This window comes from Filicampus tigris, chromosome 19 (genome assembly GCF_054856515.1).
Source record: "Filicampus tigris isolate MCC_2025a chromosome 19, RoL_Ftig_1.0, whole genome shotgun sequence".
NCBI classification, from domain to species: Eukaryota; Metazoa; Chordata; class Actinopteri; order Syngnathiformes; family Syngnathidae; genus Filicampus; species Filicampus tigris.
This window is the reverse complement of record NC_141235.1, coordinates 12,838,901-12,865,697: the sequence shown is the minus strand read 5'-3', so window position 1 is coordinate 12,865,697 and position 26,797 is coordinate 12,838,901. Positions and strand designations below refer to the sequence as shown.

At 39.3% G+C, this 26,797-nt stretch overlaps 1 protein-coding gene across 3 annotated transcripts in view; it reads left to right on the top strand.

The window, feature by feature from the left end:
• Positions 1 to 26,797, top strand: part of ryr2a (ryanodine receptor 2a (cardiac)) — a 139,296-nt gene that overhangs the window by 15,018 nt on the left and 97,481 nt on the right. For all 3 annotated transcript variants that reach the window (XM_086016298.1, XM_086016297.1, XM_086016296.1), the window contains exons 2-27: positions 433 to 552; positions 1,090 to 1,194; positions 2,615 to 2,689; positions 2,793 to 2,871; positions 3,109 to 3,221; positions 5,260 to 5,359; positions 6,372 to 6,468; positions 6,882 to 6,956; positions 7,890 to 8,046; positions 8,166 to 8,330; positions 9,873 to 9,994; positions 10,618 to 10,801; positions 11,805 to 11,940; positions 12,016 to 12,111; positions 13,505 to 13,623; positions 13,956 to 14,089; positions 14,189 to 14,430; positions 16,131 to 16,323; positions 16,408 to 16,612; positions 19,754 to 19,858; positions 20,941 to 21,044; positions 21,987 to 22,070; positions 22,159 to 22,318; positions 25,324 to 25,471; positions 25,566 to 25,666; positions 25,872 to 25,976. In XM_086016298.1, the coding sequence (XP_085872424.1) occupies positions 433 to 552; positions 1,090 to 1,194; positions 2,615 to 2,689; positions 2,793 to 2,871; positions 3,109 to 3,221; positions 5,260 to 5,359; positions 6,372 to 6,468; positions 6,882 to 6,956; positions 7,890 to 8,046; positions 8,166 to 8,330; positions 9,873 to 9,994; positions 10,618 to 10,801; positions 11,805 to 11,940; positions 12,016 to 12,111; positions 13,505 to 13,623; positions 13,956 to 14,089; positions 14,189 to 14,430; positions 16,131 to 16,323; positions 16,408 to 16,612; positions 19,754 to 19,858; positions 20,941 to 21,044; positions 21,987 to 22,070; positions 22,159 to 22,318; positions 25,324 to 25,471; positions 25,566 to 25,666; positions 25,872 to 25,976 (3,324 nt within the window). The remainder of the gene's footprint in view (positions 1 to 432; positions 553 to 1,089; positions 1,195 to 2,614; positions 2,690 to 2,792; positions 2,872 to 3,108; positions 3,222 to 5,259; positions 5,360 to 6,371; positions 6,469 to 6,881; positions 6,957 to 7,889; positions 8,047 to 8,165; positions 8,331 to 9,872; positions 9,995 to 10,617; positions 10,802 to 11,804; positions 11,941 to 12,015; positions 12,112 to 13,504; positions 13,624 to 13,955; positions 14,090 to 14,188; positions 14,431 to 16,130; positions 16,324 to 16,407; positions 16,613 to 19,753; positions 19,859 to 20,940; positions 21,045 to 21,986; positions 22,071 to 22,158; positions 22,319 to 25,323; positions 25,472 to 25,565; positions 25,667 to 25,871; positions 25,977 to 26,797) is intronic.

Here is a 26,797-nt window from a genome sequence, read left to right as displayed (position 1 = left end):
CTTTAATTTTGACAGCCCTACTTAAAATGTTCAATGAAAACTGACACAATAGCTCCAAATACTTTTCTACTGTAACTGAAGTCCTCCAAAATTTCAAAATGATAGAAATGTTAAAATTTCACGTCACATCTTTGTTTTGATTTCAAGACAGTTTTAAATTGATTTATTGTCGGTCATCAGATTTTTAACAAAAGGCAGATGCCGATATACGTCAAAACACAGAATATCGGTCTATACCTGTCAAAAATAACTACTGGATGTGCCATGGCTCTGAAATGTACGTCCGATTTGTATTGGTCACACTTGAAGACATGCCTTAGGCTTAACAACGAGAAACGTATTAATTGTAGGTGTGTGTGTGTGTGTGCCTGTGCGTGTGTGTGGTGGTGTGTTGGGGTGTGTGTGTGTGTGTGTGTGTGTGCGTGTACTTAGAATGATGAGGTGGTCCTACAGTGTTCGGCCACAATCCATAAGGAGCAACAGAAACTCTGCCTGGCTGCTGAAGGCTTCGGAAACAGGCTGTGTTTCCTTGAATCGATCTCCAACTCCAAGGTACTGGTTGATCTTTTATGCTTCTTCATATTCCACAAGTATACCAATACAGATTTGTCAACAATGCACAAATGTGAAGACAAAAGACACATTTCTATCCTGTCTCAGAATTTATACACTTTCACTTGCCATTGGGAAAGAGATGCATATTTGGACTGGCCTAACCTGATCTAAAATTTGGGCCGTTGACTTACAATATTTTGTCCATATAGTGTTTATTGTTTCTGTATTTAAAGCATTTCTTTTATAACAGGAGAGTCTCAAGGGCCCGTATTTAAAATTGAACAGGAAGTTGGTCTTTTTGGATGAATTCCAGGGCTCTTACTTTGACTAACTCCGACTGGGGAATTCCACCAAATATGAGCCCCAATTGGTAGCATGATACTAGACAGAGGCGCAACATTAAATTGCAAACTTTTTGCCTTCGCAATGTAGCCAGAAACAAAAGTTCAATTATTCCAAAGGTTTGCCAAGAAAAAGAGTGTGAGGGCTTGTCCACCACTGCTTGTAGCTAACATGTTTTGGTTGTCGTTACAGAATGTACCTCCAGATCTGTCAATCTGTACTTTCGTGTTGGAGCAGTCACTGTCGGTTCGAGCCCTTCAGGAGATGCTGGCCAGTACTGAAGAAAAGACCGGGGGAGTGAGTTGGAAAAGATTGTAGTTATGTTTAACCCTCTGTTAAAGGTGATAAGGCAACTCGTTTTTGATTTTTCATGATTTTGTGGTGGTCTGCAGCCCTCTATCCCACTAGAATACGTCTGCCCCTGCGCTGAGGAGAACTTCACATTCAGAACCAAAATAAGAATCATCTGTAATAAGATGACAATTTTTAAAGCAATCTTTACTTGGAGGATCTTAATTAATCATTGTGATACGTTCACAAATCAGCAGAAAATGAAGGATTTTTTTGTTTGTTTTTCTGAAACTGAAATATTTATTCATGCGCAGTGCTCCAGACTGCCCATAAATAGTAGCCTTTTGTCCCTAAAATGTGAGACGACAACTTTTCATCCAGTTGCACGTGTGACTCATTATTTTGCTTTCTTTCTTTCTTTCTTTGCAAATTCTTTTTATTCATTTTACACAAAAGAAGTTTTGACAAAACACTACCACACACAATCCCCGGCAACCCCCCAACCCCCGTACCCCCCCAACCATCCCAACTCGTTTCACTCCTATCTACTCATTATTTTGCGATATATATATTTTTTTAATTCTTGAATAGTTTTTGTTGCTGACAAAACTGCTCCAAGCTTTCTCCATTTATGAGTTACATAGGGGAAATGTGGATATTTACTTCACAAGTCAATTTGTGATACATGTGCGCCCCTACATTTTCTACTTCCGCCCTTAAAATTTCAGCTTAGCGGCTAAAAAATGTTATTTGGAGCCCCGATGAGACATAAAGAGATTGTTAGTTGTAGTTGTAAGTATGTAACTATTTATACATCCGCTACGGGCTGCTAAAAAACGGACGGTGGACCAAATGGTCTTTGAACACCAGTGCTGTCTAGACCATAGAAGAGGTCATATTGGCCCCGGATGAACTTTTCTACTTTAAACATGGAACTTTTTGTCATAGTAACATTCAGTAATTTATTTAATGACATTCATATTTTTAATAATACAATGCAGTTGTTGTGCAACGTGCCGTGCATATTGCAAGAGAAAATTCGACACTTACTATAAAGGTGCCTTTGTCCATCCATCTATGCCAGCAACGTATAATGACAGGAAGAACGAGTAAAATGAACCCGTGTAACCACCTGTTGCCATTCATATAACAATAATAGCTTTGTGTTGAACTAAACTGGGCCAGATTTCAAACCTCGGTCATAAATGTGGGGGTCAATTTAAGATGAGAGCATTATTTGGGTCTATGTACTGTTTGTGGTCTTTTTGTTCAGTGAGGTCCTGGCAATGAATGTTGGAAAACACTGCATACCCATTTCCTATAATAAAAATCACTTTTTCCTCGCCACAGATGTTGGTATTGGAGCGTTCCAAATGTTTTTGGCTGATTCCCATTGTTCGTTGTTCGTGTCATTTTCTTTTCCCAGACGATCCAAGGGGGTGGTCATCGCACTTCATTATATGGGCATGCGGTCCTTCTACGCCACTCTTACAGTGGAATGGTCTGTATACTCACTGCTAGAATTCCCATTTGACATTTCCTCATGTTCTCTAATGTTTCGAACAAACACACGCGTTGATTGTGGATGTTGTGTTTTTGCACAGTACCTGTGTTGTCTATCCACCTCTCGATCATCCACAGACAAATTAGCTTTTGATGTGGGGCTGCAGGAAGACACCACAGGTATTTATGGAAAATGATTCTATTTCTGATCTTTTCGCACCTTCCCCTTTGATTGTTTTAAATAAAAATTCTTTTCACATCTATTTCTATTTTGGAGTTTTAAATACATCTTTTCGCGTCTATAAACGTCTTTTTCCCTTTTGCAATGACATCACTGGATGATCACGGTGTATAATATTGACAAAATTCTTTTTATGAGTCATGTTTTAACCTTCTGCACTGTGTGTATTTGTTCAGGTGAGGCATGCTGGTGGACCATTCATCCAGCATCAAAGCAACGTTCCGAGGGGGAGAAGGTTAGGGTGGGGGATGATCTCATTCTTGTCAGCATCTCATCTGAGAGATATCTGGTAATTGGCTTCTGCATTTGGGAACACAGAACACGTGACAAGGAAGCTCAAATATACAGTGGCTGTAAGAAGTCCACACAGCCCTATTTAACTCATTCACTGCCAGACATTTTCAGACCCTCTTTTACGTTTGAAAAAAAATATAGATCAATTCCTGGGATCGAATGGCTGGACTGTAAAAAGACAAGTAAATTCGTCAATGGCAGTGAATGAGTTGAATGTCAGTTTTTTGTGATCTTAACGAAACAACGTGACCTATAGTTTGTACAACACAGTTCAAAAAGAAAAGAAAATGTGAAAAAAAAGAAAAAAAGGAAAAATAGACAGTGAGAAAATGTGGTTGCATACGGATTAATCAGAGGCACTTCGAATAATGGCAGGTGTGCGCTGACTCGCATTTAACATTGACTTCTATTATGACTATTTAAAGAGATCATTTAATTCTGAACACAGCCAGATTAAATCAGTTTCTTCCCACATTTCAAAGACAAGCATGGTAGGTTAATTAAAGACTTAACATTTTCCGTAAGGTGATTCAGGTTATACCCCACCTCTCACCCAATGTCGGCTGGGATAGGCTCCAGCACACTTGCGACCCGAGTGAGGATAAGCGGTACAGAGAATGAATGGATGGACTAGATGTCATACTGTCGGTCACATTGTTGGAAAGTTTGGAAATTATTTATCTTGGACTCATTTTTTTTTAATATCACAAAAACTTGCCATTTGGGCAACTGTGAGTAGACTTTTTAAGTCCACTGATCAGTATCGTACATACAGAATATTCCTGTCATTCACACACACACACAAAAAACATATACACACAAACACACTCTCTGTCGAGTGAAAAAGTGGAATGTCTGGACTTGTAAGTGTAAAAAGCAAAAAAAAAAAAAGAAACTTGAAAACTTGTAAGTTAGGGCATTTCCCGTAAGTCAAGGTACCACTGTACTTCTTGTCTTCAGAAGTTGCTTGAGCAGGAAGGCACAACTGATGGAAAATTCACATTCAGGATTTTGTGTCGGACATCAGAATTCATTGTTCCATTAATCTCAAAGTTGTCCAGGTCCTAAAGTAGAAAAGCAGCCCTAGACCTTCACATTGCCTCCAACATGTTTATGGATGGTGTGATGTTATTTTGATCAAATACAGTACTGTCTTATTTTTTATAACAGATGTTACACACATTACAAAAACTGCAACTTGTCTCATCAGCCTATCTTTTTTGGCGTGTGGTGTGTGTTTTTGTCAAAATAGTTTTGTCAAAATCCACCCGTTTTTAGCTAGCTCAGGGGGCGGCCATTTTGTCACTTCTGTCGACTGAAGATGACATCGAAGTTGCTCAGGGCACTTATAATAAGCCGACAGCTCAAGGGAGGGGACACATTTTCAAACAGTTTATCTATTGATGAATGCTGTGCTGTTTTGGATGGTCTAGATGGGTGGAGTTCTGAATAGTTGGTGGATAGCCACTTTGTCCCAACAAAGTTACGAAGTGAACAAGGAGGCGGCAGAATAATGGGGAGTTAATAATGGGTTTAAGCCCATTCAGTTTAGGTCAAGTTGAGAAAGATGCCCTCCACAAATAATGCAGACTTCATAACGTGACAATTTTTCGTTATGGTATGTAAAGACTTCAGCAGAAACTAAACATGAACTTGCAATTTCAACAATTGTGAGTGTAGTATGACAGATGTGTTGTGTTCTTAGTCTATTAGATTTTTTTCAAACTGTTTTTGCATTATCATTTTAAACTTTGCATTCCGAGTAATTTTTCATCATTGTTTTTTTTTTATTCTTAAAAACACCATTTTGGTTATTGTTGAAAGTAATGTGGAAAGAAAATTATTCAGAGTAGGGTATTTAGGGAAAAACTGCAGTATGCATAGTGTTTTGGAACAATGTATTGTGTCAGTGACCATGAAGTTGTGGCTTGTCGATGTACATCAGCCATCAATGGGGCTTTCAAAACATATTTTCTGCAGTTCAGATGTCAGTAAATTATGAGATTGCGATTCATCTATTTGTGTTCCTATAGCACCTATCCAATGGCAACCAGTGTCAAAATGTGGATGCAGCCTTCCAACAGACGCTATGGAGCGTTACGCCAATCTGTTCTGGCAGTGAAGTGGCACAAGGTACAGAAATATTTCTCCACTCATTCTTTATTGATGTCATTTTACATGATACTATATCATATTAATCTGATCTCTTTTTCTGTAACGCTGTATTATTCGGGCCAAAGCACAAGGCGATGCAAAAGCCGGTTTGGATCACTGTGTTTATTCGTGTTGAGATTAAATAAATCGCCTTTTTGGGGACCTCAACTTTCCAAGAAATTTAACTGGATTTGTGAAGCATGTTTCAAAGTGTAATTTATTATAGGCAAATGACCTCACTGGTGACGCATGAAGCCTTGCTGTTTTGATACGTGGTTGACGTGTTGGTCCGATTAATTAACAGACAAAAAAAAAGTGTAATGGATCATCATTATTTTTGTTTATGTTGGGTCTTGGCCAGTTTCCACTGACAAATAATATTGCAGATTTTAAAAAAAAGTGTTTCCCGTGTATGGCAATACTTTCAGTTGATGTCTCCGCTTAAGATATCACACGTTACAATATATGTCGACCCCTTCATACTCGCAGTTCTGAACCCGTGGATTTGCAGATTGACAGATTAATAACTCTTTTTTAACTGAGTATTTTAAAACATTTTTGGGTGGTTTCTTTTGTTTTCGTTAGGCATGGGCGAGTACCGATACAAGGTATCGGGCCGATACCAGCCGTATTTCAAAGTATCGGGTACTCACGACAGCGGCCGACACCAGTATCGCCGCCCTCTTGGGGCAATGTTAATATCAGGAGCTGATAAATGTGCTTGACAGAATATTTTTCCCAGTAAATGGTCTCCATGAAAATTACCCTCATATACCCAGTATAGGTTTTACATTAATGTTTAGCAGAAATTCACCTGGATGTCATTATATAACACGCACCCGAAAGTCACGGTTTGTTTAAAAAAATATATAGGTATATAGATAGAAGTAGACTTGGCTTCCTATGTCATCTGATGTCATACATATGTGGCACGCCTGATACATTTTGTCCTTCTCTTTTCCTTTTTCCCCTTTTCTTAATCTTTCTGCAGGTTTCTTGATAGGCGGGGATGTCTTGCGCCTCCTTCATGGTCACATGGACGAATGTTTAACTGTTCCATCTGAAGACCACGGGGAAGAGCAGAAAAGGTAATACGCACATATACATACGTACCGGAAATGATTTTCGTGGAAAACCTAGATCAAGAGCGCTGCTGCTGAATGTTTTTAAAACGATGTACTTTTACAATCATATTATGTATTTGTAGCAGATAGTGTAAATACTGCAATGTTTTTGCATTGACACTAATACCATTGCTTTTTAGTTTTACTGGTATAATTCACTGAGATAACTATTGAACGTGTGGCTTTTTTTCATTTGTTTTTGTTTTATTTCTCTAATCCTAGATGTTTCATTACTTTTTGTCATGTGTTTTTTTTTAATTAGAATAATTATATAAAGGAGTTTTTTGATCATTTGAAAATGGTGACCAAATGCATAGTGTTCGGGACTGATGTATTATCATTATTCCTTTTTTTTTTTTTTTTTTTTTAATTACCAGAACGGTGCATTATGAGGGTGGAGCAGTGTCTAGTCATGCCAGGTCCCTGTGGAGGCTAGAGACACTACGGGTTCTGTAAGTGTTTAAAGTGTGTAAAGACACACTAACAGCAAACACATTCACAACCTTATCACAGTGAGTAGTATTGTATATATTAGAGCCCGACCAATATGGGATTTTGGGTGTATACTAAGATTGGGGCCCATAAAAAGCCCATATCACATATATCAACTATAAGATATATTGACCGATAGCTGATACAGTATATCAACCAAAATATGAAATAAGATCACTTATATTCACAGAATAAGTACATGAATCATATTTTGGGCATTATACGAATTTGTCTTCAAGGCAAAGAAGCAGAATACTACTCATTAACTCATTCACATTCACATTTTCGGGACCCTCTTTTACCCTAACGTTTGAAAATATTTGAAAAAAATATAAATAAATTCTTGGGATTGAATGGCTGAACTGTGAAAAGACAAATAAATGCATCAATGGCAATGAATGAATTCATAAGTTCATTCTTTGTTCAATTTTCTACAGGTGTTTAGGCCACGTACCGGTAGCACTGCTGGTCTTGATACCCCAGTACTGCGTTGTCCCCTTTCGTCCTAATTGCTGCCTGTTGTTTCCCTTCCTCACGGGGTGCACCAAAGTCTTCCCATAATATACTGTATATATAACCCAACTTCCATGTAACATTATAATATCCATACACCATGTTATTCTGCCATTCTTATACTGTCTGTTCTGTTCTTATACATACTGTCTGACTGCATATTCAATATAAATCACAATACAACAAACCATATGAGGAATTATATCAACCTCTGCAATTGCATATAAATACTGTTCCGCCATACAGCACTCCCATTCTGCATGACTAAGCTGTCAAACAGGACAGGTTGAAACTGAAAAAGAAGTCAAAGATTATTGCTGTTGACAATTTTCTGGCACAAAGTGGTTGAGGCGGTCCTTTTTATTGGGTTTTGTGTCCAGGTGGAGTGGTAGTCATATTCGCTGGGGTCAGCCGTTCAGACTGAGACACGTGACGAGTGGGAACTACCTGAGTCTGACGAAGGAGAAATCATTATTACTCATGGAAAAAGAAAAGGCAGATGTCAAGTCAACGGCCTTTTGTTTCAAATCTTCCAAGGTATGTGCTGTAATCACGGCACCCGCTCGAAACATTTCTTTGCTTCGTAGTCATCAATTGCACTTGTCGATTCAAGCATGTTTTACAAAGAGCTGGTGTTGCCTCTTTTTCTCTGTTAGGAAAAGGTTGACCTCGGTGTAAAAAAGGAAGTGGATGGAATGGGTACCCCTGACATTAAGTATGGTGACTCAGTGTGTTACATTCAGCATGTTGACACCGGTTTGTGGCTCACGTACCAGACTACCGATGCAAAAACCGCACGCATCGGTGACGTTCAAAGAAAGGTAACGTTACATGTTATGGTTAAGGTAATGTTTCATTTTCTATGTTCTTGTCTTCTTTTATGACACTGCGCATTATGATATCTAGTGAGTAAGTTGTTGGTGTGCTAATGATTGTAAGATAAATTTGACTTCATCAAAGGTAGGCAGTAGCTCAGTCTGTAAGGACTTGCAGCTGGAGAACAAGAAAAAAATGGAACTAGTTGTGATGAAACAAGGACAACTAAGTGTTGCTCAGTATCTTATCTAGCAACTTTTTTCTTTCCGGTGTAGGGAATGTTGACCCCCCTCTGCATTTAGATTGCAACTGAGTCGTATGTGGGTGAAGCCAGCACTGGCTAATTTTACCAAAAGAAAAACTAACGCGGCACAGTTATCCACATGGCCACTGGTGATCATTTCCAGCTGGTGTAACACTGAAATACTTGGTCAAAACTGGACTAAAGTACCTGGACACTTTTAAGGCCTAGCTAGTCGAGGAAGCTAGCTTATCCAAACAGCTAAACATTCACAAACAAACTCCACAGACTCCAGGTGTGCAGTGAAGTGCGCTAGGAGGTGCGCTAACACAATTGACAAACTTGAAACAGTGAACATAACAGACACTATTCAGGCTTTTTAACATTGAAAATGTGTCATCTTATTTAATTTAAAGTGGAAGTCAACCCAAAAATATTTTTTTCAACAATATGTTCCCAGCAGGCCAACTAGTTGAAACATGGCATTCTGATTAATTTTGAATTGGAATACAAGTTAAGCAGCAAAATGTACTAGTTTTAGCCATCTGTGGGGGTGGCCATTTTGTCTTCTGTCGACTGAAAATGCCATCACAACTGCTCACAACGACCAATCACGGCTGACCTGTTTTCTGAATCTGATCCGTGATTGGTCGATGTCATTTTCAGTCGACAGAAGACAAAATGGCCATCCCCAGAGATGGCTAAAAACAAGTTCATTTTGCTGCTTAACTTATATTCCACAAACTCAAAATTAATCAGAATGCCGTGTTTCAACTAGTGGGCATGCTGGGAACATATTATTGAAAAAAATATGTTTGGGTTGACTTTGACCTTTATTCTGGTAGCTATTTTCCTCTTTCATCTTACCACTAAAATCCTTTCAGAAAAGAGTCGCTATCCTTTAGTGCTGGCAAAAATAAAGTGGACCAAGATGCCTTTTTTGTCTCCTTTACTAAAGACAACAAAATACGCAGCTGACATAAGCTCAGAATACACAACCCGGTTCTACTGGTGGCTCATGTGATATGATGATCCTTTTGAATCCCCAAATGTTTTCAAATAAGCAACGTTTTGTAATTAAACTCCAAATTGCACAACTTACAGTATTTGCACATGCCCACAAAAACACAAGCAAAGCTAATTGTGTACATATTCACTGATCTGAAGTCTTCTGTCAGGTTTTGTAATTACTTTGGAGGCATGTTTTTAAAAAAAATATTGGTCGACCTTTTTGTATTTATTTTTTGTGCTTTGATAGACATATTTGTTTGTATCATTCTCTTCATTATTTTTTTACTCACACCAGGCCCTCATGCACCATGAAGGTCACATGGACGACGGGTTGACATTGTCTCGGTCACAACATGAAGAAAGTCACACTGCCAGAGTCATACGTAGTACTGTGTTCTTATTCAACCTATTCATCAGGTGGGCTGAACATACTCATTGCATTAATACACATAAGGATTCTTTTTTTTTTGCACGAATTTAGTTGCAAAAAATGTGTTAAGATTTGAGATTTTTCCATGTAGCGCTTTGAAAGAGTTGCAGAAACAGCGTCTTTGGTTGCCAAATGTATTTACAAGAAAATTTTAAAGGGAGGATGATTGCTCTTAAACTAGCAACATGGGCAAGGGTCTGCCATCAAAAAAAACAAAAAACAGAGTAGAGTTCCCTGTGTAGAAGACGACACAAAAGGGTCAAGGAGAACATTGAGAAATAACCAAATTATACTCTAATTTGAAGGCGTCTTTTGACCAGATTTTGTAAAGGCAATATCACAGAAAAACATCAATCGACCTCAAATCGGCAATTTTTCCCTACACATAACACAAAATTTTAGGAAAATCTTGTCACATTGCTACTTTTCAACCTTGTCATGGTTTAAAAAGTTTTTTAATTGGCCGCCCTGACACATCTCTGGCAGCTCAGTTCAGTGCGACATTGTTGTCAGTCTTTGGACATGTTTTCATTCTTAAACATAATTTCACATGTCTCAGGTCTGCAAACTGTGGTAAACAATTTCTAATTTGTTCTTTTGAAATTTACAGGAGTTTAGATGCATTAAGAGCAAAAGGAAAGAACACAACTTTTGATGTACCAATTGACTCAATCAGTCTGAGTCTTCAGGATCTGATTGGCTACTTCCAGCCACCTGCCGATCACCTAGACCATGAAGACAAGCAGAATCTACTGAGAGCTTTGAAAAACAGACAGAACCTCTTCCAAGAAGAGGTTAGGTGTGCATGTGTACGTGTGTGAGTGAAAGACAGTTTCTTTTTTTTTTTGGTCTAATCTAACCAGCTAACTGTATTCCATATTTAAGCTTTGAAAGCACCATAGGAGTCTCAGTTTATTCTATTTCCTCATTTGTTTATTTACGAGGCGTCACGTGTTGTTGTGGGAGAAAGAGGATGGGATATTTGTACAAAACTCATTTTTTATATACTTAATACAGATTTTGATTTTAAATACACATCGCCGTGAAATATTTGTAAGTATATTGTAAATGCTACCTGAGGATTTGTCTATTTGAAGTGTACTATTTATTTATCCACCTGGAGATTAATTTGTGCATGGAATCGATTGGACGACAGTATTTGAGCAAGTATGGTTCTATTAACTGTAATTGGACGATGCCTCGATTGCAATTTTAATAGAAGCCTTTTACTGGATGGTATTATACCATGCACAATTAAATCAGATGTTTGTGAATAAAAAATGAGAATTGTAGTAACTTGATAGTGTTAAGCAGCTCCACTTGTATCATGGGTAAAATTGACCCATTTGAAAGGTTTTTACTTTTTGGGGGCATGTGTGTAGTGATGAGTTATCGGCAAATACAATGAAAATGGTATTTTGGCATATTTGCAAGTTGAGTTAATGGTAAGAAAAAAAAATAGTATTTATACTTAAATGAACATGAAGGATTATTAAGGGAACTGAACTGGATATGATGACTGCATCATGGCTAACTTGAAAGTTGGAGATAGTAGCATGTCAAATATGCATCATTCAGAAAGCAGTATACAATAGTGGTCTTCAACCAGATGTACTTTAGAATGTTAAATTACTTTATGTACTGTAACAATTGTTCATTGATCAATATATTTGATGCAGTGATTTGTTTTCGTACAATTTCTAGTGCTATGGGAGCTAACTGGCATTTGCAGATTTGACTACATTTAGTCTCACCATAAAGAGAATTATCTGAATACGCTACCCTTTGTGTCTGTAGGGAATGATCGCACTGGTCCTGGAGTGCATTGATCGACTCCACGTCTATAGCAGTGCAGCCCACTTCACAGAAGCAGCTGGACGGGAGGCAGGAGAGGCCTGGAGCTCCAGCCTTAACTCTCTCTACCAGCTACTGGGTATGCACACATGCACATGGATGCCACATCTGGCAAAAATAACTCTTGTTTCTTGGTCCCTCTTGTCCCTTTTAGCTGCACTCATCAGGGGTAACAGAAAGAACTGTGCTCAGTTTTCGGGTTCCTTAGACTGGCTCATCAGCAGGCTGGAGAGACTGGAGGCCTCCTCTGGTACGTTGGTTTGTTTGTGAGCTACAATTCCACCAAGACCATTTTGAGGTATAATTCAGGCTAAGCGGGGATCAGTGTCTTTAAAAAGTCACTGTATGTCATCTCTCTTGGGTTCCTAAGTTTGGGACACTGAGAACTCCCTCGATTGTCCTCAAGCCATTCACTGTAAATATATCCGCCAAAGTAGCTCTAAATCGCCTCACCGGCCTTGCTCCTATTGGAGGCGTTGATGTCACATCGACACTGCTCTCAACTTTTCATTTTTTATTTGAGGCGCCTCGCCATCACAACAGACACCTTTCTGTCGTGCCGCCCAGCGACGCTCCATTGCATGTTGCCCCTACTTCACCATATAAAACATGGATGGGTTCGTCAATGGCACGCTGCTACGTGCAGTGTGAAAAGGGCTTATCACAGCTGATTAGGTGGTAAGAGGCAGGCTACACCCTAGACTGGTCACAAGTCGCTTGAAGGGTCAAGTTCAAACAAGAAGGCTTAAAGCAACACTGTGTCATGTCGGTTTTTGTTGATTATGGCGGTGCCATGTGGACAAAAGCGGTAGTGTATTGACAAAAGTCAACCACATTTCCGGTTCGCCACCGCGTAGTGTCGTGAAATCCTGAGCTCTCGCTGGCTTGCAAGTTGGACTGAATTGCATTTCTATTTCCAGTGGCTGTGTGAAAGATGAATGGCAATGAGGTAATGAATCTAATTTGGTTTAAACAATACTTTTGTTGTTTTTGTTTGTTTTGGGGCTTCTGCCATGACACCAGTAATGGCGTGTAGACGCTCGAGTTCCTTATAGCGAAAGGAGGAAATGAGTATGCTGTAAAGCAATTCAGGACATTTGTATTTTTTTTGTGTGCCAGGGTTTTTTCCATCCTCCTCAAAGTTGCTTAGTGCGAGTAAAATCGATACAACCCCCCCCAGGGCGTGACAAAAGTCCCATTCAACTACTTGTAAATCAATGTTTCATCACAAGAGTTGTGAAAAAAATTTATTAAGGTCGATTTCCTGCCCAGTGCTGCTTTAAATCTAATCTGGTGGTGGAATTGGTATTCCATGCATCCAGTTTGTACTGTTATGTTATTCTGTTGGAGCCAATCCCAGCTGTCATTTGGATGAAATACGGGGTATACCGTGCACAGGTCGTCAGTCAATTAATGGGCACACACATTAATTATAATTAACGATGCATGCAAACTCCACACAAGAGGACCTGAGCCAAACTCAGAACCGTTCAACTGCGAGGCAGACGTACCACTCGAGCACTGTGCTGCCCTCTGATATTTATAGTCATTTTTTTTCATTTATTCATATTTTTTGAGAGATAAATAATGAATATAAATTCTTCAGGTTTTTTTTTTTTAACACCATGCTAATTTTCATTCAGGCATACTGGAGGTCCTTCACTGTGTGCTGGTGGAGAGTCCTGAAGCACTGAACCTTATCAAAGAGGGACATATCAAATCCATAATTTCTCTTCTGGATAAACATGGACGCAACCACAAGGTATATGTGGTCCTAAACAGTCGAATGCAAGCCACAATATTCACCTGCATTCATATACAGTAATGTATTTGATAGCCAATATTCTTCCATGGACTTCTTTAATTGGCCGGTCAATTTTGATTTCATTGTCAAATGTAAAAGAGTAAGATGAATCATTTATAACGCAGGATCATTTTTGTAAAACCGTGTTTTTAGACTTTTGACAGATTTTCAACCAAATCCAGCAATCAGCATTTCTGACGTTCCGTCCTTGTCTTTTGTTGGTATTGGCATGTGTGGTCCTGTATCAGTGATATGTTCTGACATCCTTTCTCTGTGTACGTGCTGTGTAGGTTCTTGATGTATTGTGTTCGCTCTGTGTGTGTCACGGTGTGGCAGTACGCTCCAACCAGCACCTGATCTGTGACAACCTACTGCCGGGAAGAGACTTGTTACTTCAGACACGCCTGATCAATTACGTAAGCAGGTATAAAGACAAAAACGGTGTGTTTAGCTTTCACGACACACGTAGGTTGTCATTGTATGATCTGTTTAGCGACAAAATTGCTTTTTCTTCTCCTTTCAGCATGTGCCCTAATATCTTTCTGGGTGTTAGTGAAGGCTCTGCGCAGTATAAGAAGTGGTACTATGAGCTGATTGTTGACCAAGCACTGCCATTCGTCACAGCTGAGGCATCTCACCTCAGAGTGGGCTGGGCCAACACCAATGGTTATATGCCCTGCCCCAGCGGTGGGGAGGGTTGGGGTGGCAATGGAGTGGGTGATGACCTCTATTCCTTTGGCTTTGATGGACTCCATCTTTGGTCAGGTGAGGCTTGTTTGAACATTCTTGTTTCAACATAAATAGATTGTTTCAAAAGAGAAGTGTGGTATGCTGTAGACTAGCAAAAGAAATACACGGCTTTTTACGGTTTTACAGTTTTTACTTAAAGGGAACTCAACCCAAACATACTTTTTTCAAGAAAATGTTCTATGCATGCCCACTTGTTGAAACAAGGCATTCTGATAAATCTTACGTTTGTGGAATATGAGTTAAGCAGCAAAATGCACTCGTTTTAGCCAATCTGGGGGCGGCCATTTTGTCTTGTGTCGACTGAAAATGACATCACAACTGCTCACAATGACCAATCACGGCTCAGATTCAGAAAACAGGTCAGACGTGATTGGTTGTTATGAGCGGTTGTGATGTCAGTATCAAACGACAGAAAAAAAAATGTTCTATGCAGGCTCACTAGTTGAAACAAGACATTCTGATTAATATTACATTTGTGGAATACGAGTTAAATAGTAAAATCCACCCGTTTTTAGCCATCTCAGTGGCCATTTTGTCACTTCTGTCAACTGAATAACTGAATGGCATATTTCATACCTGTCAACTTATGCGTTTTCCCCATATTTTATACGTTTTTTTGATCATTTCAAATTGTGTACACCGTATAACAATTTTTGTACGGGAAAAAAAAAAAAAAATTAAAAACTCGCTTTTTGTTTGACCGATCTCATCTTGCCCATTTCGGCTCTAATCCGGAGCGTCCGTTAGCGATTTCGACTGCAAACTTCGGCCGCCTTTCACAAGTCCCCCCTCCCGTTGAGCGATAAACACTGTGTAAGATTCTATATAGAAATATCCATTCCGTTTCCCCCACCTCTCCCGCTGAGCGATAAATACTGTGTAAGATTAAAAATAGATACTGTGTAAGATTATATACAGAAATGTACAGGCAAATTACAACTTTTGTAAGATTCAGCACTGCCCGAGGTTGACAGGTATGATTTTTGAACAAAATTTTGAGTTTCCAAACAGAACGTTGCTTAAAAGTGCCATTCGGTTATTTAGAGTGCACCAAAAACAGAGTGCCAGTGTGCGCTCTAGGTGCTCCATCTGGGGACACGGTGTGCCAGTCCATCAGGCAGTCCAGATGGAAACAGTACAAGCACGAGCTGCTGATTGGTTTCGAACAAAGGCTGCGTTTGGAAAGTAATGAGAGGGGAGCGCGAGAGGGGACCCCATAAATGTTCCCCACAGAGTCAGTCCAGGTGTCAACACATCATGCAAATAAAACTTAGGTTTCCCAAAGTTATTATAAACTAACAGTATAATGGCTTTATTGTAAAGATTTTCACATCAATTAATTTGTGTAGTATTGACAAAGCATTGAAGGGTCGGTAAAGTAATGCCAATTAAAAAAACCAGAAGAACACGAACATGAAAACAACATGAAGAGCATGGGTGACAAAAGATTCACCACAAATGAAAGGGATCAGAAAAGGCTGCTTATAAATCAGGCAAATGCAGGACAAAACACCCAGTAGGTGAAAATAATAAACACACGACGGCATACACAGGAGCATATTATTAAACTATTATTCAAATGACAAAAAAAAAAACCCTCTCAGAAAAAAACACAACGTCCAAACAAATTCAATGATCCAAATGAGACTGTGGCGAGACCAAGCATGCCATGAACAGGATGTAGTCATATCTGTGATGTCACTTTTTTTTTGCAGGCTGTATTGCAAAGACTGTTAGCTCACCCAATCAGCACCTTCTGAAAGCAGACGATGTGGTGAGCTGCTGCTTGGACCTTAGTGTGCCCAGTATCTCCTTCAGGATCAATGGCCAGCCAGTACAGGGCATGTTTGAGAACTTCAACTCTGATGGCCTCTTTTTCCCTGTGGCCAGCTTCTCTGCTGGAGTTAAGTCAGTGCATTTCTCAAAGCAAATCACCCACGATCACAATCCTTTACCTGCTCACCTGTTCCTTGGCACCTTGTCTTTGTATAGGCTTCGATTCCTTCTTGGGGGCCGCCATGGAGAGTTTAAGTTTCTCCCACCTCCGGGTTATGCTCCGTGCTTTGAGGCCGTGTTGCCGAGAGAGAAACTAAAATTGGAGCCCAGTCAACACCAGACTGCAGCCACAGATCTTTTGGGGCCCACTGTCACCATGAGCCAGGCAGCATTCACGCCAATGCCTGTGAACACCAGCCAGGTAAATATGGCTGGATTATTACATATTGATTAGATTTATAGGCAGACAGGCAGAGTTTGTTGATTCCAGTAGGGAAATTATTGAACGCAAGCATACATATACTCAACCAACTAGAACGGTAGGCCACGTATCGAGTATTTATCAAGGGTCAAGTACCAGGGTAGTACAAAGGGTTTATGGAATCATCCGTCTATCCTAGTGCTGGGCGATATGGAAAAAAAAATCTTCTATCACGATATTGGCCATTTTATATCATAACGATATACCAGGATACATTTTCAGCTCTAGAAATTACCAAAATAATAAAATAAATGATAAAATACCGGGCGGCACGGTAGTCGACTGGTTAGCACGTCCGCCTCACAGTTCAGAGGTTGTGGGTTCGATCCCGGCTCCGGCCTCCCTGTGTGGAGTTTGCATGTTCTCCCCGTGCCTGCGTGGCTTTCCTCCGGGTACTCCGGTTTCCTCCCACATTCCAAAAAACATGCATGGTAAGTTGATTGGATACTCTAAATTGCCCCTAGGTGTGATTGTGAGTGCGGATGTTTGTCTCTGTGTGCCCTGCGATTGGCTGGCAACCAGTTCAGGGTGTCCCCCGCCTACTGCCCGAAGACAGCTGGGATAGGCTCCAGCACGCCCCGCGACCCATGTGAGGAGAAGCGGTACAGATAATGGATGGATGGATGGATAAAATACCGAATGTAAAACGAAGCAAAGTAGCATACATATTTTTGCACAAATGTAGATACCAATCTAAATAAGGGTCATAAAAATGAATGTTTGTGACAGGAATAGATTAAAAAGTAAAATAAAAAGATGAGCTTTACTGTAATGTAATTTTAAAAACATCTACTTTGCAGATCTCAAAAGTCAAAATCAAAACTCAGTGCTCTATTGTGAAAACAAATCACATTTGTAATATTATATGCATTCAATATACTTTTTTACATTCTAACTCGCTTATCCTCAATATTAGTATACGATTAATCTTCTCGGCCACTTCTCCAGGTTGACATGCGGGACGCCGTGACATTTCCTGTTTAGCTGTGTGTGTAACTAGCATTAATTTGTATTAATTTTCTATCCATACACTTATTAAAATGCCTGCTAATTTGCTGATCAAAGTTGGATGTACTCTGCATTATAACGCGGTTCAAGCGAGACCCCTGTGAATGTTCTCAGTCACCCAAGCACTTTTAATTCCAGTCTTTCACGATGATATTGCCATTAGTTTAGCAATTAGCATGGCTTCTCCGGTTTTCCCTCCTCGTAATCCATTCGTTAGAATGATACTTGGAAGAAGAGTATCTTATTTGCCGCCATGGAAGCTGTGACTGCTGAGTTCGGAGCGAAACATCATCTTTAGTAGGCAGTAGTAGCCAGCCTAAGCTCATTGCTAAACATGCTGTAGCTCGCTGCGGCTGCGCCTCGCCTCAATCCGCCAACTACCTGGCTGCAGTTGACATAAGCAGCCCATCGAAGCTTTTTGGGACGTCCCTGACGGCAGATAACAGAAGACGATGAAACAAAAATAACAGTGACATTGTTATCTATCATCTTCGCAATATATATTGTCATATCGCCCAGCTCTACTCCATCCATCCATTATCTGAATCGCTTTACCCTCACAAGGGTCTCGGGCATGCTGGAGCCTATACAAGCTGTCTTCAGGCAGTAGTCGGGGTACACAGGCAGTAGTCGGGGTACACCTTGAACAGGTTACCAGCCAATCGCAGGGCACACAAAGACAAACAACCATTCGCAATAACATCTAGGCACAATTTAGTGTTCAATTAACATACCACGCATGTTTTTGGAATGTTGGAGGAAACTGGAATACTCAAAGAAAACACACATCGTCATGGGAAGAACATTCAAACCCCACATAGGAATTAATTCAAGTGAATCAACTACCTTTTTGGGAGGCTCAAAACACTTTTGCAAGATTGTGTATCTTGTTGAAAATATCTAAATATCATGTAAAATTTACTCCAGTTTCACCAATGCGCAATTTAGTGGCCCTTTCAATCATTACATCCCATGCATGAAATTGATTCAGAATTTGGCCATATTTTGTTTGAAACTGCAATTTTGAATGAATTCCAGGGCTCTGACTTAATCAACTCCCACTAGGGAATTCACCCAAATGCACCAGGGATGCTTATGTTTTTTAGCCAAAATCCATCCTCTTGCTTGCTGCATTGGGCATAGTACTCACTATGCCTAGCGAGTTTGAATAAATGCTTTACCGGGTTTCAAACAAGCCAGCCAGCTACAGCGTAGTCTGACCTTTCCTCACAATGTCCACTTAAACTTGAAAAGTTCACCTCGAAAATTTATTTTTATTAATGTCGGACATTTATCTCCTTCGGTCCAGTCACCTTTAAGTAATTATGAATCCTAGAGTAGCTCTGATCAAACGATCCGAATACAGAAAAACGTGACATCACTTCGAGCCATCACAATGACTAAGAGTGGTGAATCTGAAATCTGGTTGATTCCGATTGGTGAAAAAAATTTTGATTTCTATTCCGATTCTGGTGGCTCTAGATAGATTTTTTTTTTTATGTATATAAACACGACAACACATCGAATCCTAAATTCCATTGGCTGATACAAACAATAACTCACAAACGACTGGAAGCTGCGCCAAGATACACCCTGTGAAATGCAGACGGAAGTCTGTTGGAAAAAAAATCAAAGCAATTCCATGTAAGTTGCAAAGGTAGTTCAGTGCTTTTGATATTGTTTAGGCCAGCAAACAAGGCTTTGACTTTTTTGCCGATGCCATTTAATGTGGTTGGAGCATGGCATCGTTTCTGCATCATTTCAAGCATTCATCATGAAGGGGGTGTACATCCCCATTCATCAATGCTCAAAGCTTTATTTGCTATTATCATACATTAATAATATATGCCTTTTGTATCATTGGACAGGTAAATGATTAGAAGCAATGCTCAAAATGTTTATAGATGTCTGCTTTTTAACTTCTATTTACAACATTACTTAGACAAATCTACCTTTCAGGTACGGGTACAACAGCATGCGTTAATCAAAAATAATATGCTGTAATTTTAATATGAGGACAAAGCCACACCTCTACGATAGTTAAGTGGAATTTATTTTTGTGTCTGTGTGTAGATTGTTTTGCCATTTCACTTAGAGAGGATCAAGGAGAAGCTTGCAGAAAACATCCATGAGCTGTGGGTGATGAACAAGATTGAATTTGGCTGGGCCTACGGCGCCGTGAGTATTGAGTATCCTAATCACTCTAGCTTCATTTATTTATTTATTTTCAAACGGTGCGTTTAGCGAGTTTTCACATAGGCGATAGCAATAACTCTAATTGTAACAATTGACAGGATGCTACCAAATAGACAAATCATCAATAGTCCCACCCGTGACCCCGACATGTACTCCTAATGAAGCAGTAAAATAAATAAATAAAAAATAATCCCACAATTAGACATTAAAACAAGCATAAGATTAAATAGGTTATAGTAAGAGTGAAAAAAATATATAACATAAAAAATAATGGATTAAAAAAATAAATCCAATAAATAAAAAGCAAATGCATAAACAAAATCTAACATTGAGATACAAACTGTACATTGCATCTGTATTCTGTCTTCGATGCCATGTTGCTAATTTAATGACTTTACATATATTATGTTATCTTTACATATATTTTGTTTGTTTACCACATTGTGTTGTGAATGCAATCAACAATGTTTTAATGCGATGAGTTTACAGTGGGTTTTCGACACTTTATTTCCACAGCCTGCCCTGTGGTTGGAATTGATTTAAATTTTTAATGTTCAATTCTTAATGTAAATATTCATATTTTTACTGATTCACCAAGTCAGAGCAAGAAGTTTGTACTATTTACAGCATTGGTTCTTCTTTACACTATCAAACATAATACAAAAATATCATAATTACTTTGCTGAGTAAATAATTACTTTTACCACGCAGTAACGGAGTTACTAACTCAATTACTTTTTGGAAAGTCATTTGTAACTATAATTCGTTTTTTCAAGTAACATGCCCAAGACTGCATATGAGATGTTGTTTTTACAAATTAACTGATCTAGAGTGTTGAAAATTGCTTCAGAGCAAATCTCTTCAACCTCGCTTCCCTTCAACAGTCTGAGAACTCTTGTAACGCCACAAATTCATGAATCATGAGTGGCATTATGGCTTAAGTAACGAGTGTTTTGGTGAAATTAAAAGTCTTAAAGTACCAACGGTGCAGTCCCCAAGGGTGCTCCGAAACATGATCGCGCACTATTCAGAAATGATACTCTGTGCCTCTGTGTGTTTTCCAGGTACGGGATGACACCAAGCGGCAACACCCGTGTTTGGTGGAGTTTTCAAAGTTGCCGGAACAGGAACGTTGTTACAACTTACAGATGTCTGTGGAAACGCTCAAGTAAAGTATTGCTGCATCATGAAAAAAGACTCTCTCTCTCTCTCTCTCTGTGCGTGTGTATATATATATATATATATATATATATATATATATATAGATATAGGTATAGATTTAACTTATCCAATGAAAATTGCAAGTAATTGCACTAATAACAAGCCCCGCAAGAGCTCTCGCGGATTCCGCTGAGCTCTAGCTAGTTAGGTAAGCCCTTCTCAGTCCCTGCTGCTGGAGCAAAGTGAGAGACCAAGAGGAGAGCTACACTGCACTTACTCGGCCATGCCATATACAGTAAAAGCACATGACACCAATGATTTCCAGTGTTTGTTTTTGTCACTTTCAGTTTACAATTCATAAAACTGGTTTATATATTCACCTTCTGTTTTATTTTTATATCTGCATTTTACAATACAGTGCTATTTGTCCTCATTAAAAACAGAGTGACATTTTCTTGTTGATTGAGAACCAAGAAGTAGATCATCAGTACTCAAAGTAGCTGTTGATAAATTCCTTGAGTGGCTCGACATTGATTGCCCTTGATTGGAAGAGCAAATTGATCAAAAAGAAAAGAAAAATCTCGACCAAGGAAAAAGAGAGTTGACCTTTTCCAGAGATAATTTTATAGTAGTAGTTTGTAGTTAATCCGCAATTGGGTACCACCATGTTTGGTCTCAGAAATTTCGCAATCCTTTGCCATGTTACACCATGCGCCGCCTGATCTCAAGGATATAGCATTACAGCATCTAATGTGGGCATGGTGTTAAAGTTTGGCGATCATTTCGAGGATCGACCATGAAGAGGAATGACGGACGGGATGCTTGGGCATGAACATGCTCCAATATTCATGTCACTTTTGTCTGTGTGCGTTTTTATGAATGATTGATGCTTGTGTGTGCGCCTGTGTGTGTGAATATATGCATGCGTGCGCATGTGTCTGTGTAACAGAACTCTTCTTGCTTTGGGGTGCCATGTTGGTCTCGCAGACGAACATGCTGTGGAGAAAGTCAAAAGTATAAAACTGTCATCAAAGTGAGTTTCTATTCTTAAAGACCAACATGTTAAGCTTGCCAGGCAGGCGGCGTTCTCGCAATGTCGTACTTAACTTTTATCTCTCCAGCTATGAGTTGTCCAGTGGTTACAAGCCTGCTCCCTTGGACCTGTGTCACATCAAACTGACATCCACTCAGGAAGCCATGGTGGACAAATTGGCTGAAAATGCACACAATGTCTGGGCAAGAGACCGCATCCGCCAGGGTTGGACTTACGGCATTCAACAGGTAGCTATTGTTGTCATGTGTCAGAGCATCAATAGTTGGCAAAGTTGTTGGTGGCAAACACGGTAGCTAACCAATCAGTCCTAAGTGTTGAACGACTTCGGTTTTTATAGTTGTAAGTAAGATGATGATAGTTGAGTTGACTTGGACTAATTGATGTAATTCATCGGGGATTTTTTTCAGTCGTCAGTGCCTCCAAACACAAGCTGATTACACAGGCCTGACCCCGCATCCCTCTCTGCTCATCCAATTCCGTCGATATTTCAATGGACTCGCACACACTCTTAACATGTGAAACTCTATCACCAACTCACATAACACAACTGCAGGGTTGATACAATATGTAATAATAGTGTGTAACAAAAATACAAAGGAGGAGGGGGTGCTTTGCAATCATGTAGTGGGGTAGCCATTCATTCCCATTCATTGTAGATGGTGTTGTGTAAATTTCTGTGTGTCCGTGTAAGATGAGTAAATGGATAAGATATGTCTTTTAGAATATTAATTATCATAGTACCAAGAAATAAAACAAGTCAAGAGTTCAGACAAATATCTCTATTCCTCTTGTCCTTGTTTTCTGTTTCTCATCACAACAGTGTATTTATTCAAGATTGACTTGAGAGGGTAAAGCCCCACTCCCTGACCCAAATAAGGAAATCCACTAAACATCATGCTATCTTGATGTTTTGCAGAGCATAGGAGACCGTTTTATTGCAATTTTACATCACCACCCAGGATGAGGGAAAGATCGTGCTCATCACATTTCAAAGGACATCATGATTGTCTCCCCTATGGTTGTCTTTTATCGCAGTGGCTAGCTAGCCAGCAACTAGCCTGAGAAACAAACATAGCAGTTTATATCTTCATTTCATGCTTATTCTTGTCAAATATCACAGGTAGACTTTTAACTGCCTAACACCACTCAAACATTGAAATCAAACATTTGCTCAGTTTGCTGGCTGAGAGTTCTATCAAGCTAACGCAATGGACAAAACAGAAAAATAAAACATGAAAAAATGAACCAAGTAATCCTCATAATGTGGATAGATTGATCAGATATTATAGTAATACACTCCACCACTATAGAGTCATCAAAGAACTTGTGCATATGGCATGACAGAGTTGTATTGGAAGTCCAAAGTGAACAAGGTGCACAGAAAAAAAAAGAAAACAATCACTTGAGGTGCTCTGTTACTGCAGTGCTCACAAACTGGAGCCTGTCTGATAAGTAGTTGGGGAATCAGTTTGGTTGATGATGCAACAGCCATATGAAGCAGCTTTTTACACAATTCAGTTATTAGGTGATCTATTGGCTCGTTTGAAATGTTACATTAAGTGTGCAGGGTAAAGAGAAATGTGGAAAAATAATGAAAAAATAACTGTGTGTGCCGTCCAACATAAGAGAGCTCATACTGCAAGGTTTGTTCGGGCTGCCAGGCCATTTACAATGATTTGAGCAAGATAGATCCCAAATTGCACGGCAATGAGGTTTGAAATATGATATAGGCTACAGTTGAGCAGATTTCTGCATCTTCACTACAAGACACTGTTTCTTTTGACATCACTCAAATCATAGCATTTATTTCACTTGCACATTAACGTGTAGATGAAGGAGCAGAGGTAGTACGCAACTGTATGTGCTTCACATAAGCAAAGACAACACATATAAGCATTTACAAGCGCAGCAGTTAACGACATTCAGAAGCAAAGCAGTGAAAACAAAAGTAGCTTACAAAAATTAACAGAATGTACATGAACAGAAAACCTTTTTAAAAAAGTAGGTTTCTAAAATAACTAAGACATTTTTTTGTATTGTTGAGAGAATTTAAAGACATGGGGGGAAAAAAGCAAAGTTATTAACCTAGATTTAAAAGCATTTACACTCAGGGCAGACTTCCCTTAATTTGGTATCTTATTCCATTTGTATGCAACATAACAGCCTAAGGTAGCTTCACCGTGTTTACTTTGAAACCTTGGCTCAACTAATTGACCCAAATGGGCAGATCTTAGAGCCCCACTGAGCTTATATTCAATCAGCTTTTCTTTAATGTATTCAGGACCAAACCATTCAGTGATTTATAGACCAGTAGCAGAATTTTAAAATATCTTCTACAGCGAATTGAGAGCCTGTGTCAAGCTTTTAGGGCTGGAGTAAAATGTTGTAATCTCTTTGTTGTGGTCAGAACCCGAGCTGAAGTGTTCTAAATTAGCTGCAGCTGTTTGATGCTCTTTTGAAGTAGTCCAGAAGACCATGACAATAACCAAGTCTACTGGAGATAAAAGCACAGATGTGTTTCTCCTTGGTCTGCTTGGAGAATGCAACCCTTCAGCCTGAACATGTTTTCCATCTTGTAAAAGGCTGTTTTAGTTATTGAATTACAGATCTGAGTCTATCGGCACCCCAAGATTTGTGGCTTGGTCTTCGGTTTCTAAAGACAGTGACTCCAGGTGTTTTCTAACAGCAATCCTCGTTATTGCCGGAAAATATAGCTGTGTGTCATCTGCATAACCGTGATAGCCAACATTGGCAATCTGAAGCATTTGACCCAAAAATAACATGTACAGACTGAACAGAAGGGGTTCAAAGATTGACCCTTGAGTGACACCACACGCCACACACAATGTTAAGACACAAGACTACATGAGACAAAGAGCAGCATCGAGATAAAGGGTTGAGAAGAGGAGCAAAGCAACAAGCGTTTGCCTTCCATGAGAGCCTAGCAGCAACTGTGTGTGTGTGCGCGCAACGAGTAGCAAATCGATAGACCGACATGAGGCAGTTGCAACTTTCTGATAAACATTAAAAACAAGTTAAAACTTAAATACTACCCTTAGTTACATATTGTTTTTGTATTTTACTGCTTATACTTACATATTACATCACCAGCGTGCCTACTTTGTTACCATAGTCTGAAATATCCAGACAAAGTAACAGAGCCTTTTTTTTTTTTTTTTTTTACATAAAGTTAACATGTCCTACTTTTCTTGTTTTCATATTTGCTTGTCAGGATATCAAAAATCGCAGAAATCCTCGTCTGGTGCCCTACAGTCTCTTGGATGAGAGAACCAAGAAATCAAACAAAGACAGTCTGAGAGAAGCTGTCAGAACTCTGCTTGGTTATGGATACAACCTGGAAGCTCCTGACCAGGACCACAGTATAAAACATACTTTCTATTGCATTACTCCATCCATACCATTTCATTTGATGTAGCTTAATTATTGTCTGCTCCCCTTTCTGTCTTCAATTAGCTCACTTTGATCATAGCAATATGTCTGCTGAGAGGTTCCGAATCTTCAGAGCTGAAAGATCCTACTGTGTGAATGCAGGGAAGTGGTACTTTGAGCTAGAGGTAAGAGGGAAATGGGAACGTGAGTTTATGACTAGAGTGTAGTGTATTGTGCATGTCACAGTTAACATTAAAATGGTTGGTCGTTTATAAAACACAATATACCTGTATGTATGATATCATGGATGCTCAAAAATATTAAGTAAGGGATAATTTATTATAAATACATTTTCTTCTTTCATTTGTTTCACATCTGCATTTGTCTCAGGTATTGACAGCAGGAGAGATGAGGGTTGGCTGGGCAAGACCAGGATGTCTACCAGATCTCGAATTGGGTTCTGATGAACAGGCCTTTGTCTTTGATGGATTCAAGGTAACTGTCTTTATCTGCAATTTCCTTGGATTCCATATAACAGAGGTGGGCATTCTTTCAGACTGACGGACCGGTTCGTCAGTCTGTGACTCACTGACTCCCGTTTTGCTGACGATTGATAGGACACTTTTAAAAAATGACGGCACGAACAGAAATGGATTTTCATCCATCAAAGTAATCGTCACTAACCACATCCGTCACACAGACGACCGTTTTGCTGATGTTTTTTGGAGGGACCAACTGACGGACCAATGGACTTCTGAAGGAGTAACTGATGGGCTGACCAACTGACGATTACAATTCGGTTCGCCGCAAAAAATGACCCACTGACGAATGACGGACGGGTACCCAGGCCACTGATGGATGATGAATAACGGACCATTAAAATGCCCACCTCTGCAATATAACTAGTTTGAAATGCTGTGGCTCCGCAATCCCATTAAAAAAAATTTTTAAGTATTGTATTTTTGCAATACACTGAAAACATTTGGGTTTGACATCAAAAGATCAATATAAGACGATGACAAAATAGAACATTTTAGCTTTTGTTTCCAGGTAATTACATCTGAATTGGATTCACAATTGAGATTATTATTAGGGATGTCACGATACGATATCACGATATGAACCTCACAATACTCGTCATCACAATATTGTGGGGAGGTTGGCGATATATAAAAAGCTCATGATATTGTAAAACAACAAAAAAAAGAAAAAAAAACCCTAATAAAAAAAAAACACATCACAATATTCTGTTTTTGTACTTAATAGCATTCCCAAAGAAATAGGCTTGACCAGTCATGCGCTCTTATTGGCTCAGC